The 17,435-nt window shown below is 40.1% G+C and overlaps 2 protein-coding genes across 3 annotated transcripts in view; one reads left to right on the top strand and one right to left on the bottom strand.

The window, feature by feature from the left end:
- LOC110873510 (disease resistance protein At4g27190) overlaps positions 1–17,435 on the top strand; it is a 49,877-nt gene that overhangs the window by 1,615 nt on the left and 30,827 nt on the right. The gene's annotated exons all lie outside the window — the stretch shown is intronic.
- Positions 13,397–16,631, bottom strand: LOC110928813 (zinc finger MYM-type protein 1-like). Its single transcript, XM_022171854.1, has 4 exons — positions 16,441–16,631; positions 15,451–16,198; positions 14,270–15,367; positions 13,397–13,435 (listed from the first exon to the last, which is right to left on the bottom strand). Exons 1-4 carry the CDS (start codon positions 16,629–16,631, stop codon positions 13,397–13,399), a joined length of 2,076 nt encoding a protein of 691 aa, XP_022027546.1.

Here is a 17,435-nt window from a genome sequence, read left to right as displayed (position 1 = left end):
TAAAGTTGAAAATTATTAAATAGGTAATGATGGGTAGGGGCTTTATGACTACGGGCTCTAGTGTTATAACGCCCCATAAAGCCCTTGTGTGACGTGGCACGACACGTGTCGCATAACGCCCCACAAGGGGCTTTATGACTACGGATGGCCTTACGAAGAATGAACTGAATCCTTTTGTCTGGTTTGATACTATAGATTACATTTACACATATTGTATATTATGTTAATTTTTATGCAATATGTAATCTTTTACTTGCATCTCCTACAAATTCTATTAAAAAAAATTAGCAATAAGTTATACACACACCAAACACACTCAAACAACGTTATTATGTCATTTCTGTGTCTCCAAACTCCCTAGAAAACTAAATGAACCACAACTTGAATCCTGTTATAGCCTTTTTTTTAAAGAAGAATTTCTTAATCCAATCGTCTGTGAGACTTTAACTCAAGAGACCCAAAGCTAGATGCTCCTAAAGGCTTTACTTTTACCAATGGGACATCAACCCCGCGCCCAAGACCTCCAAACCTAAGTGTTCCTAAATGCTTTACTTTAAAAATGTGTTTATCCTTTACATTTTTTTGATCCCACCTTTTAGACTAATATTTCATAACTAATATATTTTTTAACAAAAATTAACTACAATAATATTGCAAATATATTTAATAAATTAGGATTACTTTTTTAATATGTTGAAAATAAATACAATATACTTTTAATAAATAAATATAAAAAACTATAAAACAATATTTTCATTTTTTTAACTAAATAAATTGTAAATACCTTATAAAGTTTGGAATAAATTTATTTTAGTAACCAAGTTTTAAAAGTGTTCCAATTAGATCAATAAAGTTTCAAAAGTGTTCAATTAGGTCACTCAACATTCATTTTTCATTAAATTAAGGTTTTTTTCTTTTATTTCATAGGTAATCGTGGTAATGTGTATTTTTGTTTCTTTTTCCCATTTATTTGATGGTAACGTCGAGTGATGATGTGGATTTTAACTTGTCTTTTTTTTATTTTTTAATTTAATTAAAGTGTTTTTATTTTTAATAAGTATAGTTTCATATATTAAAATACTCCGACCCTAACATCATATACTTCATTTTTTTTCTTGAAACATGAAAAAATGACATGACTTGATTTGAATGTAAAGTTATCTAATTGTCACAAAAACAATACGAGTGACCAAATAAAACACTTTAAAAACTTGATTAGTATTCTGTGATATTTTTTCTAAAAAGTAAAGATATAATTTTTCATAGTTTACTTTTTCTCTTAATAAAATGAAATAACAGATCCCACGTAAGTGTCCTTGTTGGAATCAAGTGGATCAAAAACACAGCAACACAACGATTTTGTTAGAACTCCTCATGACTCTTTTATATATTGTTAAATAACAAAGCAAAACATCCAAGTAATTACATAACCTAACCCATCTATTTATACTAAACTAATTACTTGCTAAACAAGCTATCCTAAACCAATACCAACTCTAATACTTATTAACCAATAAACATAATACTTTAAATTAATAATTATCTCTAACTATATAATTACTCCTTCCTATATCAAGATTAATTCTTCATTCACCCCCTTAATCTTGATATGAACACATTATTCTTCAAAATAGTGACGGAACATGCTGTTCGGCCAAGTGTGCTACTTCTTCCTTTGACTCCTTCTTAGGACATTCACTTGCATAATGACCTTTTTCTTGACAATTATAACATACGATAAACCTTTTATCCCCTTGGGATCGTCCTCCTCGACCACGATCACGACCTCTTCCACGATCACTTTAGGTAGACCATCCTCGTCCACAACACTTACAACCAGACTCTTCATTCTTCTCTTGACCATTGGTTTTAGAGTCTTGTCCATTGGTATTAGAACTTTGACCGCTTATCTTTCCGGCAAAGTTTTCTATAGAATATGTCTCTTTCATTCGAAGCTGCTCGAATTATCTCCTTAACGTAACCAATCCAGCCTTTTGAACCCTGTCAGCGCCAAGAAATCTTACTCGTAAAGCTTCCCAAATATCTTTCGCACTTCGGTTTTTAGCAACTTGTAAAAGTATGTCTTCCGGTAGCGTTTGAAAAATGACCGCCCTAGCAACTTTGTTTTTCTTCTCATCCACGACATCACCTGTTACCGGACCAATCACTTCCCAAAGTCCTTGAGCATCCAATACCGACTCCATCAAAATAGTCCAAGTATTGTAATTCTTTAACGTCAATCGTGGAACTTGAAACGAGGTATTGTTGTTTTCTCGTAATAATTCCTGTATTAACGGGTACCCCATCTCCCATCTTTCACCCTTTTTTTCACTTAGATCGACTATCAAAAACCTCACAAAAATATTGTTTGTTTGTTTTTGATGGTGTGTTGATTTTTAAAAGAAACCAAGACTTATATACGTGCTTTCTTTATTATTCCTTGAATCCTTGCTATAAATTGTCACACCCCCAAAATCCACCCGCGGAGTACCACCGCTTGGAGGCGTGACATGACCAGGATCAAGCCATCAATCATATCAAACATAGCATTTAATAATAAAAGTAGTTAAAGTAGTTCATCATGACACGATTGATGTTTCAAAACCAAACATTGTTTAGGTAGCGGAAGCATAGTAATGTATCTCAAAATAGTTATAAGTTCAGATAACGTTCATGATCCGTATCCCACAACGACCTGCTCCTCCTAGTGCAAGCTCCATGTATACCTAAGGTCCTGCAAGGCATGCAGCAAATAATCAACAAACTAGTTGAGCGAGTTCACAGAAAGTAAGTTCATAACATAGTGCATAAGTATAACTAGTGGGGGCTTCCCATACTAGTACGTACTAAAGGTGGGGGCTTCCCAAACCTTGTGTTTATATTACCGGTGGGGGCTTCCCACGTTTATCCATACTAATGAGGTCTTCTCATTAGTGGTACTTACTAGACTAACTTCCAACCATGTGTTCTTCTTTACCGAGAACAGGAATACGTACTGGGTCACGTAGGCTTTACGTGACGTGCCCTTCCCCGAGGACAGTGGTACGCGTGGGGGCTACGTAGGCTTTACGCAGCGTGTCCTTCCGACCCGGAAGACAGTAGATGGTATTGGGTTACGTAGGCTTTACGTAACGTGTCCTCCCGACCCGGGAGACAGATGGTAATCACTGGGTTACGTAGGCTTTACGTAACGTGTCCTGACTATCCTGAGGACGATGGTCTATAGTCTAGTGATTGCGTAAGTACGAGTAATCATATCATCTCAACATTCCAACCCAAGTCCCAACCCGGGAATCCCATGCCTTGGCTGTGTGAACTCACCTTGGTTTGCTCGGCAGATACACAAAGAGTACAGGTAGCAAGTAAATGGTCAACCACGTCCTATCATGGTTATTATACAAGTCAGGTTTTTGACTTCACGTAGTGCACGTATAAAACATACAAGTCAACATGTTTCGAGCACTTATGGAGCATGGTAACACTTAGCAGTCAAGAGCACAACTTGTGCGTTCTAATCTCGGCCCAACATAACCCGGCCCAATTATGTACCACATATTATACTTGTGCGATCCAATGTCTAAGCCCGAAGAAAATCAGCCCAAATAACATATCAGCCCAAACAGATAAGCAATCCAATAACATAACAATCATAAGTCCAATTATTTGGCCCAACTGATTGGGCCCGTGACAGTGAAAGCCCAAAACAGTGTACGTGCAAAGGTGGTCTCGAGTCGCAACTAATGATCTCGAGTCGCAACCGGGTTACGAGTCGCAACAGGTGATCACGGCTCATCATGGTCTGGTTACGAGTCGCGATATGACTCGCAACCGTGGTTGCGGTTCGTGCTGTTGCTGGTGTGAGGTTTCGAGTCGCAATAGTGTGTCGCAACCGATCATGTAACGGATTATAACAGTTTCCTTATTTCATTTAACAAAATCCCGTAATTCCAGCAAACAGATATGGCAGTTTCAATAACAGATCAATCATGGTAATTATCAGATCGATTACCAACATTTATCAATTTCATAACATATTCATATGATCAACTCGTGTAATCAACATCAAGAACAGCCAATTTCTAATAATCAAACATGTAAATAACTAACTTATAGGCTAGCATGCAATCTAAACATCACAGCCGGTTACAAGCACATGCAATTCAACCGATTTAACACTAAGAACATCGACTAATCAGCAACATATATCACCGAAAGTAAATATATAGATTCTGTTGCGTCTTACTAGCATGCACCCTAATCGGTCATGAAATCCAAATACTAACAACACATACAAAGTCATACAATCAGGACATTCTACTAACCGAGATGAAAACAAGAGCGGAGCCGAGAGCTTCAAAGGGTGGGTGTGTGATCGCCGGTTCCGAGAGAGAGAGAGAGAGAGTTTGTGTGTGCTCTAAGTTGTCAAGTTGTGTAAAACCAAACCCTAATGAGGTGTGTATGCATAAATACGTATATGCGTAATAGGGGAGTGGGCCGCAACCCCCACTTGGGCTGCCATCTAATCGAATACGAGTGACACGACCCAAAGGCTTGTGCGCTCAAGGAATGGTTGTGCGGTTTGGCCCGATTAGCATACGAACACATAAAACACTAAGCACATAACGACATTCAATAAGTCACATAACGTTTATATCATGCATTCATATAATAATATAGTTCACGTAAGTATATAACGTTACACAAGATAAGTCCAAAGTTCGAGTTGTCACATTATCCCCAACTAATTGGAAATTTCGTCCCGAAATTTAGTATGCACTCACTGAGGAAGCTAGGTAAACTGTATTGTTCACTGATTTTTCCTGGGGTGTCACATCCTCCCCCCGTTGATCTGGAATTTCGTCCCGAAATTCCGAAGTAGTAGCTTCAGTCTCAGTAGTGGTTGCATTAGTTTCGAATAACTGGGGGTACTTTTCTGTCATCCTGTCTTCGCGTTCCCAGGTGTACTCTGGGCCACGTTTGGAGTTCCAACGAACTCGAACAAGAGGGATTCTCTTGCTTTTGAGGACCTTCACATCCCGGTCCGTGATTTCTACTGGTTCCTCGACGAACTGCAACCGCTCGTCGATAGTGAGTTCCTTAAAAGGAATGATGAGGGTTTCATCTGATAGGCACTTCTTTAGGTTCGACACATGAAAAACATTGTGAACTGCCCCGAGTTCAGCTGGTAGATTCAACTTGTAGGCTACTTTGCCGATTTTCTCAATGATTTCGAATGGTCCGACATATCGCGGATTCAGTTTGCCCCGTTTGCCAAAACGTACCACACCCTTCCAGGGTGAGACTTTCAATAATACCCGGTCCCCGACCTGAAATTCCAAAGGCTTTCTACGCTTGTCCGCGTAGGCTTTCTGACGGTCGCGTGCTGCCGCCATGCGTTGTCTTATCTCTGCAATCTTCTCTGTGGCGTCCACTACAATCTCTGGACCCGTGATCTGACTATCCCCCACCTCTGCCCAACAGAGAGGTGACCGGCATTTACGCCCGTACAATGCCTCGAATGGAGCGGCTTGAATGCTGGTGTGATAACTATTATTATACGAGAACTCCACCAAAGGGAGGTGCTTTTCCCAGCCGTTGCCGAAATCGATGACGCATGCCCGAAGCATGTCTTCTAGAGTTTGGATCGTACGCTCAGACTGCCCATCCGTCTGAGGATGATATGCTGTGCTCATGTCTAGTCGTGAGCCGAAAGATTTATGCATTGCTTGCCAAAGCTCTGACGTGAATCGTGCATCGCGATCCGAAATGATGGACGTGGGCACCCCATGCCTTGAAACAACTTCTTTAAGGTAGATGTCTGCGAGAGTGGAGAACTTATCCGTTTCCTTTATAGGTAAGAAGTGTGCAGACTTGGTGAGGCGATCCACGATCACCCATATGGTATCATTCCCACGCTGGGATCTAGGTAGGCCTGTAACGAAATCCATGGAAATTTCTTCCCATTTCCACTGAGGTATCTTAGGCTGCTGAAGTAGGCCAGCTGGTTTCTGATATTCAACCTTGACTCTCGCACAGGTCAAGCATTTGCCGACATAAGTGGCAATGTGGGCCTTCATGCTAGGCCACCAATAAGTAGTGCTGATGTCGTGGTACATTTTGTCCGACCCTGGATGTACCGAGTAGCGAGACTTGTGAGCTTCGTCCATCACAAGCTCTCGTAGACCGCCATAAAGTGGGACCCAAATACGCCCCGTTACATAGTAGGCGCCGTCTGCCTTCTGTTCCATTTGCTGTCGTGAGCCGCGTAAGGCCTCAGCCTTAATGTTTTCTGGTTTCAATGCTTCTACCTGAGCATTTCGTATCTGTGTAGGGAGGCTAGACTGAATCGTAAGCTGTAGCGCTCGCACGCGCCGTGGTAAAGTGTCTTTCCGACTGAGGGCATCAGCCACAACGTTGGCTTTGCCTGGATGGTACTTGATAGCGCATTCGTAATCGTTCAGTAATTCAACCCATCGCCGTTGACGCATGTTCAAATCCTTCTGCTTAAGGATATGCTCGAGACTCCTGTGATCGGTGTAAATCGTGCACCTGGTACCGTACAGGTAGTGTCGCCATATCTTAAGTGCGAAAACCACAGCTCCCAGCTCTAAATCGTGCGTCGTGTAGTTCCGTTCATGAACCTTTAGTTGACGAGAGGCGTAGGCAATAACTTTATCCCGCTGCATCAATACGCAACCCAGACCTAGTATTGATGCGTCACAATATACTACGAAGTCATCTGTGCCCTCTGGCAGTGAGAGAATAGGTGCGCTGCAAAGCCTATCCTTTAGATACTGAAAAGCAGTTTCCTGCGTGTTGCCCCAACGGTAGGTGACACCCTTCTGTGTCAGTAGTGTAAGTGGTTGCGCGATCTTGGAGAAGTCTTTGATAAACCGTCTGTAGTAACCCGCCAAACCCAAAAATTGGCGTATTTCTGTCGGCGTACGCGGTGCAGGCCAGTTTCTGATCGAGTCTACCTTGGATGGATCAACATGGATCCCATCCTTGTTTACTACGTGGCCTAAGAAATGGACTTCACGAAGCCAGAAGTCGCATTTAGAAAGCTTGGCGTACAACTGTTCCTTTCGAAGGAGTTCCAAAATAAGACGAAGATGCTGCTCGTGTTCCTCCTGACTCTTGGAGTAAATCAGAATGTCGTCGATGAATACTATGACGAACTTGTCAAGATAGGGTTTGCACACCCTGTTCATAAGATCCATAAATACAGCAGGCGCGTTCGTTAATCCGAACGGCATGACAAGAAACTCGTAGTGGCCGTAACGAGTTCTGAAGGCTGTCTTGGAGACGTCCTCATCCCGGACTCTCAGCTGATGATACCCTGACCTCAAATCTATCTTTGAATAGTAACACGACCCTTGCAACTGGTCGAATAAGTCATCTATGCGTGGAAGAGGATAACGGTTCTTTACCGTCACCTTGTTGAGTTCACGGTAGTCGATGCACATTCTGAACGTACCGTCTTTCTTTTTCACGAATAGTACTGGAGCTCCCCAAGGCGAAGAGCTTGGACGAATAAAGCCCTTTTCCAAGAGCTCTTGTAGTTGCTTTGACAGTTCTTCCAATTCTGATGGAGCTAAACGATACGGTGCGCGAGCTATGGGTGCTGCTCCTGGAGCGAGCTCGATTTGAAATTCGACCTGACGATGAGGCGGTAAGCCAGGTAAGTCTTCAGGAAACACCTGAGGGTAGTCACGTACAATTGGAATATCTTCCAATTTCTTTTCCTTTGTTGATGCGTCTGTAACGAGTGCCAGAATGGCGGTGTGACCCTTACGTAAACATTTCTGTGCCTTCAAGAAAGAGATGATGCCAACCACTGCACCACTCTTGTCGCCTTGTACTTCGAGAGGTTCCTGACCAGAACGAGGAATACGAATGATCTTCTCACTGCATAAGATTTCTGCCTGGTATCGGGACAACCAATCCATCCCAATCACGACGTCGAAACTACCCAAAACTATGGGAATGAGATCGATAGAGAAAGCTTGGCCAGCTAAGATAAGATTACAACCCTGAACTACGTGTGTGGCTTCTAAACTTTTACCGTTAGCTAACTCTACTACATGCTTGGTGGGTAAAAGTGTTGGTGCACGTTTTAACAGTTGACACATTTTCACAGACATATAGCTTGTATCCGCACCCGAATCAAACAAAACAGTAACGTAAATATTGTCGAGGAGAAACTTACCCATAACCACATTGGGATCGTTCACTGCGTCGCCTCGACCTAGCACAAAAGCGCGTCCCCTAGCCTCGTTGCCATTATTGTTGTTGTTTCCCCCGTTGTTGTTATTCCCGTTGCCCTGAATGTTGTTGTTGCGATTCTGATTCTGGTTCAATTGAGGGCAATCGCGTTTGAAGTGACCTTCAGCCCCACACTGGAAACATCCCCGGTTTCCACGCTGTGGCTGCTGCTGCTGCTGGTTCTGTGAAGCTGGTAGCTGAGGCTGCTGATTCTGATTCGCAGGCCGTGGACTCCTACAGTCTTTGGCCTCGTGACCCATCTTAAGGCACCTTTGACAACGACCCTTGTTACACGGGCCATTGTGATGTCTGTGGCAATTGTAACACTTAGGTTGACTTCCCTGATATCTCCTCTGTCTGTGACCACCAGAGGATTGCTGACTGGGACTCTGATAGTGGTCAATCTTCTGCTGCTGAGCTTGTGGCTGAACAGTCGCTGAACCCCTGCTGGAATCTCCATCCCATTTTCTTTTGCTTTCGCTAGTAGTAGCAGGAGTAGCTGAAGGAGTGACTGTAGCAGTGGCGTTGACACGCTTAGGCAGTTTATTCTGATCCACTGCCTGGTCGGTGATGCGATGAGCGAGGCGTTGAATTTCCTGGATGTTATCGAGATTAGCTGATGTGACATGGCTCTGGATTTCTGGTGTCAATCCCTTGAGATACATCTCGATGCGCTTGTATGGAGGGTCCACCATAGTAGGACACAGAACGGCCAGCTCATTCGACCGTTTAGTATACGCTTCAATCTCTGACCCAACCATTTTCAGGTTATACAGCTCGTCTTCCAACTTGTGAATATCTTCGTGCGTACAATACTCACGCTTGATGAGTTCCTTGAAATCATTCCATGGGGTGGCGTTAGCAGCTTCCAACCCTAAGATCTGAACTTGGGCGTTCCACCAAGTCAGTGTTATTCCCTCCAAGGTGCCGGTGGCAAACTTGACCTTGCGAGCCTCAGGGCACTCGCACATTTCAAAAACTGACTCTAGCTTCTCGAACCAGTGGAGGAGTCCAACTGCTCCTTCAGTGCCACTAAAGGTACTTGGACGGCAGTCCATGAAGTTCTTAAAAGTGCAAACTTGCTGCGCGTGTTGACCTATTGTGTACGAATAGGACGAGATTAAATACGAGAGTTAATGCAGGATCTAAGGATCCTAGTATGAATCTATACTGCAGGGTATACTACCTGCTTGAGCAGCTGCAAGTGCCGCAGCAACTTGAGCTTGAACGAGAGCCTCTAGCTGGGCTTGAGTCATGTTGATTCGTCCAGACATGATCTTCATAGTAAAAGTAACGTAAATGAGAGTGGTTCGCGAGTAGGGCGATGACAGAAAAGTGTAGGCACGTAGGGATTCTCATGCTATAGTATCATGTGTATCTAAACGTAATGCGAGCAAAGTTCTAAGTAGTTCTAGCAAACAGGCCATAAACATAAACCTTATTACCTAGGATGTCGAGTCTTGCACGTGGAGCGAAGCGTCGTTGTGGATCGTTGAGAGCACTGTTCTGGTTATAGTCTGGTTTTAATAAAAATGTTTTCTCATATTAAAACCTAGTTCTCTATAACCAATGGCTCTGATACCAATCTGTCACACCCCCAAAATCCACCCGCGGAGTACCACCGCTTGGAGGCGTGACATGACCAGGATCAAGCCATCAATCATATCAAACATAGCATTTAATAATAAAAGTAGTTAAAGTAGTTCATCATGACACGATTGATGTTTCAAAACCAAACATTGTTTAGGTAGCGGAAGCATAGTAATGTATCTCAAAATAGTTATAAGTTCAGATAACGTTCATGATCCGTATCCCACAACGACCTGCTCCTCCTAGTGCAAGCTCCATGTATACCTAAGGTCCTGCAAGGCATGCAGCAAATAATCAACAAACTAGTTGAGCGAGTTCACAGAAAGTAAGTTCATAACATAGTGCATAAGTATAACTAGTGGGGGCTTCCCATACTAGTACGTACTAAAGGTGGGGGCTTCCCAAACCTTGTGTTTATATTACCGGTGGGGGCTTCCCACGTTTATCCATACTAATGAGGTCTTCTCATTAGTGGTACTTACTAGACTAACTTCCAACCATGTGTTCTTCTTTACCGAGAACAGGAATACGTACTGGGTCACGTAGGCTTTACGTGACGTGCCCTTCCCCGAGGACAGTGGTACGCGTGGGGGCTACGTAGGCTTTACGCAGCGTGTCCTTCCGACCCGGAAGACAGTAGATGGTATTGGGTTACGTAGGCTTTACGTAACGTGTCCTCCCGACCCGGGAGACAGATGGTAATCACTGGGTTACGTAGGCTTTACGTAACGTGTCCTGACTATCCTGAGGACGATGGTCTATAGTCTAGTGATTGCGTAAGTACGAGTAATCATATCATCTCAACATTCCAACCCAAGTCCCAACCCGGGAATCCCATGCCTTGGCTGTGTGAACTCACCTTGGTTTGCTCGGCAGATACACAAAGAGTACAGGTAGCAAGTAAATGGTCAACCACGTCCTATCATGGTTATTATACAAGTCAGGTTTTTGACTTCACGTAGTGCACGTATAAAACATACAAGTCAACATGTTTCGAGCACTTATGGAGCATGGTAACACTTAGCAGTCAAGAGCACAACTTGTGCGTTCTAATCTCGGCCCAACATAACCCGGCCCAATTATGTACCACATATTATACTTGTGCGATCCAATGTCTAAGCCCGAAGAAAATCAGCCCAAATAACATATCAGCCCAAACAGATAAGCAATCCAATAACATAACAATCATAAGTCCAATTATTTGGCCCAACTGATTGGGCCCGTGACAGTGAAAGCCCAAAACAGTGTACGTGCAAAGGTGGTCTCGAGTCGCAACTAATGATCTCGAGTCGCAACCGGGTTACGAGTCGCAACAGGTGATCACGGCTCATCATGGTCTGGTTACGAGTCGCGATATGACTCGCAACCGTGGTTGCGGTTCGTGCTGTTGCTGGTGTGAGGTTTCGAGTCGCAATAGTGTGTCGCAACCGATCATGTAACGGATTATAACAGTTTCCTTATTTCATTTAACAAAATCCCGTAATTCCAGCAAACAGATATGGCAGTTTCAATAACAGATCAATCATGGTAATTATCAGATCGATTACCAACATTTATCAATTTCATAACATATTCATATGATCAACTCGTGTAATCAACATCAAGAACAGCCAATTTCTAATAATCAAACATGTAAATAACTAACTTATAGGCTAGCATGCAATCTAAACATCACAGCCGGTTACAAGCACATGCAATTCAACCGATTTAACACTAAGAACATCGACTAATCAGCAACATATATCACCGAAAGTAAATATATAGATTCTGTTGCGTCTTACTAGCATGCACCCTAATCGGTCATGAAATCCAAATACTAACAACACATACAAAGTCATACAATCAGGACATTCTACTAACCGAGATGAAAACAAGAGCGGAGCCGAGAGCTTCAAAGGGTGGGTGTGTGATCGCCGGTTCCGAGAGAGAGAGAGAGAGAGAGTTTGTGTGTGCTCTAAGTTGTCAAGTTGTGTAAAACCAAACCCTAATGAGGTGTGTATGCATAAATACGTATATGCGTAATAGGGGAGTGGGCCGCAACCCCCACTTGGGCTGCCATCTAATCGAATACGAGTGACACGGCCCAAAGGCTTGTGCGCTCAAGGAATGGTTGTGCGGTTTGGCCCGATTAGCATACGAACACATAAAACACTAAGCACATAACGACATTCAATAAATCACATAACGTTTATATCATGCATTCATATAATAATATAGTTCACGTAAGTATATAACGTTACACAAGATAAGTCCAAAGTTCGAGTTGTCACATAAATTTTGTCACCAAAAGACAAATAATACTTCTTATCTCTAATATTCCTTACATCAGCAACAAAACGACTTTGTTTCTTTTTCTTCACGTGGCCCACATCAAACTTTGAAGTTCAAATTATTTACCTACTTAATATTAAATCCTTTAGTCTTCAAAGATTACCAATTCGGAGCCCAAAACAAAACTTCATTTTTTTCTTTTGTTCACAGACCTCGCAATCACAAAATACTTGCTTCACTAAGATTGCAACGTACCTTTAAACCTCTTTGTCGATTCACTCAAATTTCGACCACTTTACTTGATTCACTCAGATTTCGAGTCTTCATTCTTCTCGTTGTCGATCCACGTAGGGCTTCGACTTCCCTGCTCGATCCACTTAGGTTTCGAGTCTTCTTCTCTCTGTCGATCCACGAAGGTTTTCGACTTCTTTCACCATGTCGATCCACAAAGGTTTTCAACTTCACCGGGCTGATTTGTTTCGATTCTTCTTACCCCCCCTTGATCGTTACACACTCTGATACTAATTGTTGGAATCAATTGGATAAAAAACACAACAACACAATGATTTTGTGAGAACTCCTCACGACTCTTTTATATATTATTAAAGAACAAAGCAAAACATCCAACTAATTACATAACCTAACCTATCTATTTATACTAAACTAATTATTTGCTAAACAAGCTATCCTAAACCAATACCAACTCAAATACTTATTAACCAATTAATAAAGTAACTAGATAAACATAATACTTTAAACTAATAATTATCTCTAACTATTTAATTACTCCTTTCTATATCAAGATTAATCCTTCAGTCCTTAATTTGACATCAAGCATGCAATCTGAAAATGATGAGTGTACGTGAATGATATCATTTTGTGACACCCATCGTTTGGCAACCCATTACAGAAGCAATATTACTAACCTCGGTTTTGATGACCTTCACGCTAGAAGCTAATGGAAATATTTAAGGATACATCGATGAGTTATAATTTATTGGTAAAGACAAAACCTTTAAAATATCTAAGTTTAGAAGGGGAAATATTGGTTTAAAGTCATACAGACGATTAATCTATTGCTAAAAAAATTAAGCAAGGATACAAGAAATATATATATATTTTTTTTATCTTGACCACCAAAATATTCCAAAACCATCCCAGTGAATTCATTGATCGAAAGTGAAAATTTGGAATTTAAAGTTCCCACTTTAACCCTATGAAACCATCACGTGGGTTACCAAAAAGAAGAAAAAAACCCACGAGATACATTTTACTTTATAGCATCTAAAAATATTAATATGGAGAGCTTCTATCAAAAAAAAAAAAAAAAGAAAAAAAAAAAAGAAAAGAAAAAAAAACATATGGGTCATGAAGAATCCTCAATCAAGAGAGTGAAGAACCTAACTTTTTTTCTTTTTTCCCCATGATCTAACCTCACTACCATAATTGGCCCCTCAACAATTTGATTGTTTTGAATGTGTAGTATCCACTAACAACATAGAGATACTTTCATAACGAATTACAATAATTTCAGTAGCTTTTCATATTAACATCCAGTTAGACATAATTATTGGTTAATTTTCTAGTTCCAGATAGAGTTTCTCCTGCATGGTTACACTAAATCAACTCTGAGATAATGAAACATTAAAGTGTTAGCTTATATAGTAAAATTACATAATATGTTGTGTCTTATTATGTTTGATCGTGTTACAAATCATTATAATATGTAAAACTTACATAGCTTTTTAGAAAACAGTGTAGGCAACTATTCATAAAAGTTAGTTACGCCATTTTAACCAAAAGTATCAGTGGCGGAACTAGAACATTAACTCAGGGGTATCCCAAATTTTTTTTTTTACCGTGCAATCATACAACATTAAAAAAAAACGACAATAAATAAATAAAGTAAAAGAATTACCTAATAGATTTGTCCTCTTCTTTTTTTCATAGCTTGAAATCGTTCCATCACATCTTCGTCTTTTACTTCACGAAGAAAATCCTTTTCGACCGCACAAACCATAGCATTGTTCAAATATTCTTGGCCCATTCGATTGCGTAAATCCGTCTTGACAAGCTTCAATTTCGAAAAACATCTTTCAACGGTTGCGGTTGCAACCGGTACAAGCAAAGCTAACTTAACTACCCGATAAACTATAGGACAAGAAATATGCGTTCCCGTTTCAACCATAAGACGCGCAAGATCACTTATTCCATTCAAGTTGTCAAAGTTATCATCATCGCTTATTGTGTGACGAAATGACTCAATATCACCCAAAAGAGTCCCTATTTCTTGTGTAGTAAAATCATCCGGGTACATCTTAGCAAACGCCAATATCTTCGATGGATCAAACTTAGAAAAACCGTTAGAAGGATTTAAACCCGACATATTTTTTATCAAAGTAGTTGTTACCTCACTAAATCGACTTCCTAATTCTTGAATTTGCATGTCTAAAACCTCATTAAAAATGTCAACCTCAAAATGATGTCGATTTGTAATGACATTCTTTCGGTTTCTTGGGTTACCATAACTTTCCGACATGTCCAACATTGTAATGTTATATTTTTTACAAAAGGAAGTCACTTTTTCCAACATCGGCTCAAACCCATTTTGTCTTAAAGCATTTAATGCTCGTTTTGTACCATTTATCAAGTTGGCCGCTTCTAATAAATCTTTACCTTTTTGTTGAAGGTGTTTTGAAAGAGCATTTGTGTAACTTAATATATCTCCCATCAAATGCATATAAAAAACAAACTCGAGTTTTTTAAAATACGATAGAATACCTTTTGCATTTGTTCGTTGTTGACTGCAATCTCCATCTTCTTTAACATATTGGAGTACGGTCACAACTTCCGGAAACAATCTAAGCAAACTGATGATGGTTCTATGATGTGAACCCCATCGCGTATCACCGGGTCGTGCTAGGGAAACCTCTTGGTTTAATCCTTTACCCGTTTTAATTTCACCTTCAAGTAATTCTTTTTCCACTCTAGCCTTTTTTTCCTCCCTTAACATATCTTTTCGTTTGCAAGAAGCTGAAACCGTAGTGACAACCATGGAAAGGAACTCATAGAAAGTTTTGACACCGCTATGTTTTTTTGCAACAGCCACAATAACCAACTGAAGTTGATGAGCAAAACAGTGGATGTAATGTGCTGACGGGTTATCTTTCAAAATCAACGCTTTTAATCCATTAAATTCTCCCCGCATGTTGCTTGCACCATCATAACCTTGCCCTCTCACCTAAAACAAAAAAGAATTATAACATAAAAAAAAATGATTATTACAATAAATAATGTAAAGAATCTATGAATTTTATTACTTACTTGCTTTACGCTTAACTGGTTGCTTGCTAATAAATCATCAACGGCTTCTTTAAGAGTTATAGAAGTCGTGTCTTTCACATGAACAATTCCGATTAAACTCTCTCTAACAGCCCCAAGTTTATCAACAAATCTAACAACTACAGCCATTTGCTCCTTTAAAGAAACATCACTAGATTCATCTACCAACAACCCAAACACATCATCTTTAATTTCTGCACAAATGCTTTTTGTTACTTCCTTTGAAAAGCATTCAATAATCTCCTTTTGAATCTTTGGCGATGTCAGTTTATTGTTCTTTTTTGCGTTCCCTAATGTGTACTTTCCAATTTCCGGGTGGTTAGTACTAATCAAGTTTAACACCGAAAGAAACATACCTTGAGAATTAGATTCTTCCGACTCATCATGGCCACGAAAGGGTAAAGAGTTTTCTAAACAAAATCTAGCACTCATAACGGAACCAAGTAATCGATAATAGTTTGCAATCATTTCTTCTTTAGTCAACTTCTTCATATTCTCATCCATATGTTTCTTTTGATTCATGAGATTATGACATTTTTGTGCCGCCTTTAAATGATGACTATCAACATTCCCGACATGTTCCTTTAATGACCCCTTTTTACTCCAATCACAAAAGCCTTTAGAACTAGAAGACCATGTATCTCTTCCGCCTTGATTACCAACATCTTCTTTAAACAAGTAACAATATAAACAATATACTTTGTCTGCTTTGATACTATACTCTAACCAACTACAATCATTAAACCAACTAACAACAAAACGTCTTTTTTTTTCATAACAGTCTTTAACGGGAAACTTATGACTACGAGGTTGAAAAGCCCCTTTAACAAGATATGACCTTCTTATGTCATCTATTTGATTTGGGTGATAACTAGTAATAGGTGGCCTATCATGTGGATCCGAAGGAAGATCATTCAAATCAATAATACCTCGTGTTGTTGGAATTGAAGTTGTAGGATTATCATTATCAACATTCGGACTTGCATCAACGTCGTCATTTGCTTGATATTCTCATTATCAACATTCGGACTTGTATCAACGTCATCATTTGCTTGGATATCATTACCAACATTCGGACTTGAGTCATTATCATTAATTTCTTCGTATTTTCTTTTGAAAAAGTTCCCAATTAAAGCTTGTTTTTTGGATTTTGTTTTCGTCATCGCTTCAAAGTTCAAATAACAATAAAAGTTCAAATAACAATAAAAGTTCAAATAACATCAAAGTTCAAGTAACAATTATCAAACAATATGTTGGAAAAATTGAAACATTATCAAATATCAATCATCAAATAACAAGTAACAATTATCAAAACAATATGTTGGAAAAATTGTCAAACAATATGTTGGAAAAATTATCAAACAATCATATAACAAGTAACAATTATCAAACAATATGTTGGAAAAATTGAAATCGAAACAAACCTGCTGAACAGGTCCGAAGTTCCAGTTATCGCCCGTACTTCCGTGTTCGTCAATCGTCACTTCGTCTTCGTTCAATGATCGCCCGGCCTGCCCGAAGTTCCAGTTATGTTCGATTTTTTCCTTCAATCTTGCCTCTATGTTCGTTCAGTCGTTCGTATGATGAGAATGTAGTCGACGTTTGATATGCCGCCCAAAATCATTAAGGAATTGGAGTCGACGTTCTTGATCTGATGAGAATTGCAGTTGGGCTTTTAATACTTTATTGGGCTCATTAGTCATTAGGTATTTAGGTTGCTATTATTCATAATTGGGCTCATTCAGTCATTCGGTTGCTGTTATTTGGGCAATTGGGTTGTTAAATTTTTGGGTTGTTAAATTTTTGGGTTGTTAAATTTTTTGAGGGGTGTCCTCGTTTTTGTTCAGGGGTGTCCTATATATAAAAATCGGAAAAAAAAATTTTTTTTACACTTCTAGTAAAAAGTTGAGCCGTAGCCCGGGCTCCGCCCCTTAACCCTTCAGGTCCGCCCCTGAAAAATATAGCAT

The sequence above is a fragment of the Helianthus annuus genome, chromosome 1 (assembly GCF_002127325.2).
Source record: "Helianthus annuus cultivar XRQ/B chromosome 1, HanXRQr2.0-SUNRISE, whole genome shotgun sequence".
NCBI lineage: Eukaryota > Viridiplantae > Streptophyta > Magnoliopsida > Asterales > Asteraceae > Helianthus > Helianthus annuus.
This window is presented reverse-complemented; position numbering and strand designations above follow the sequence as displayed.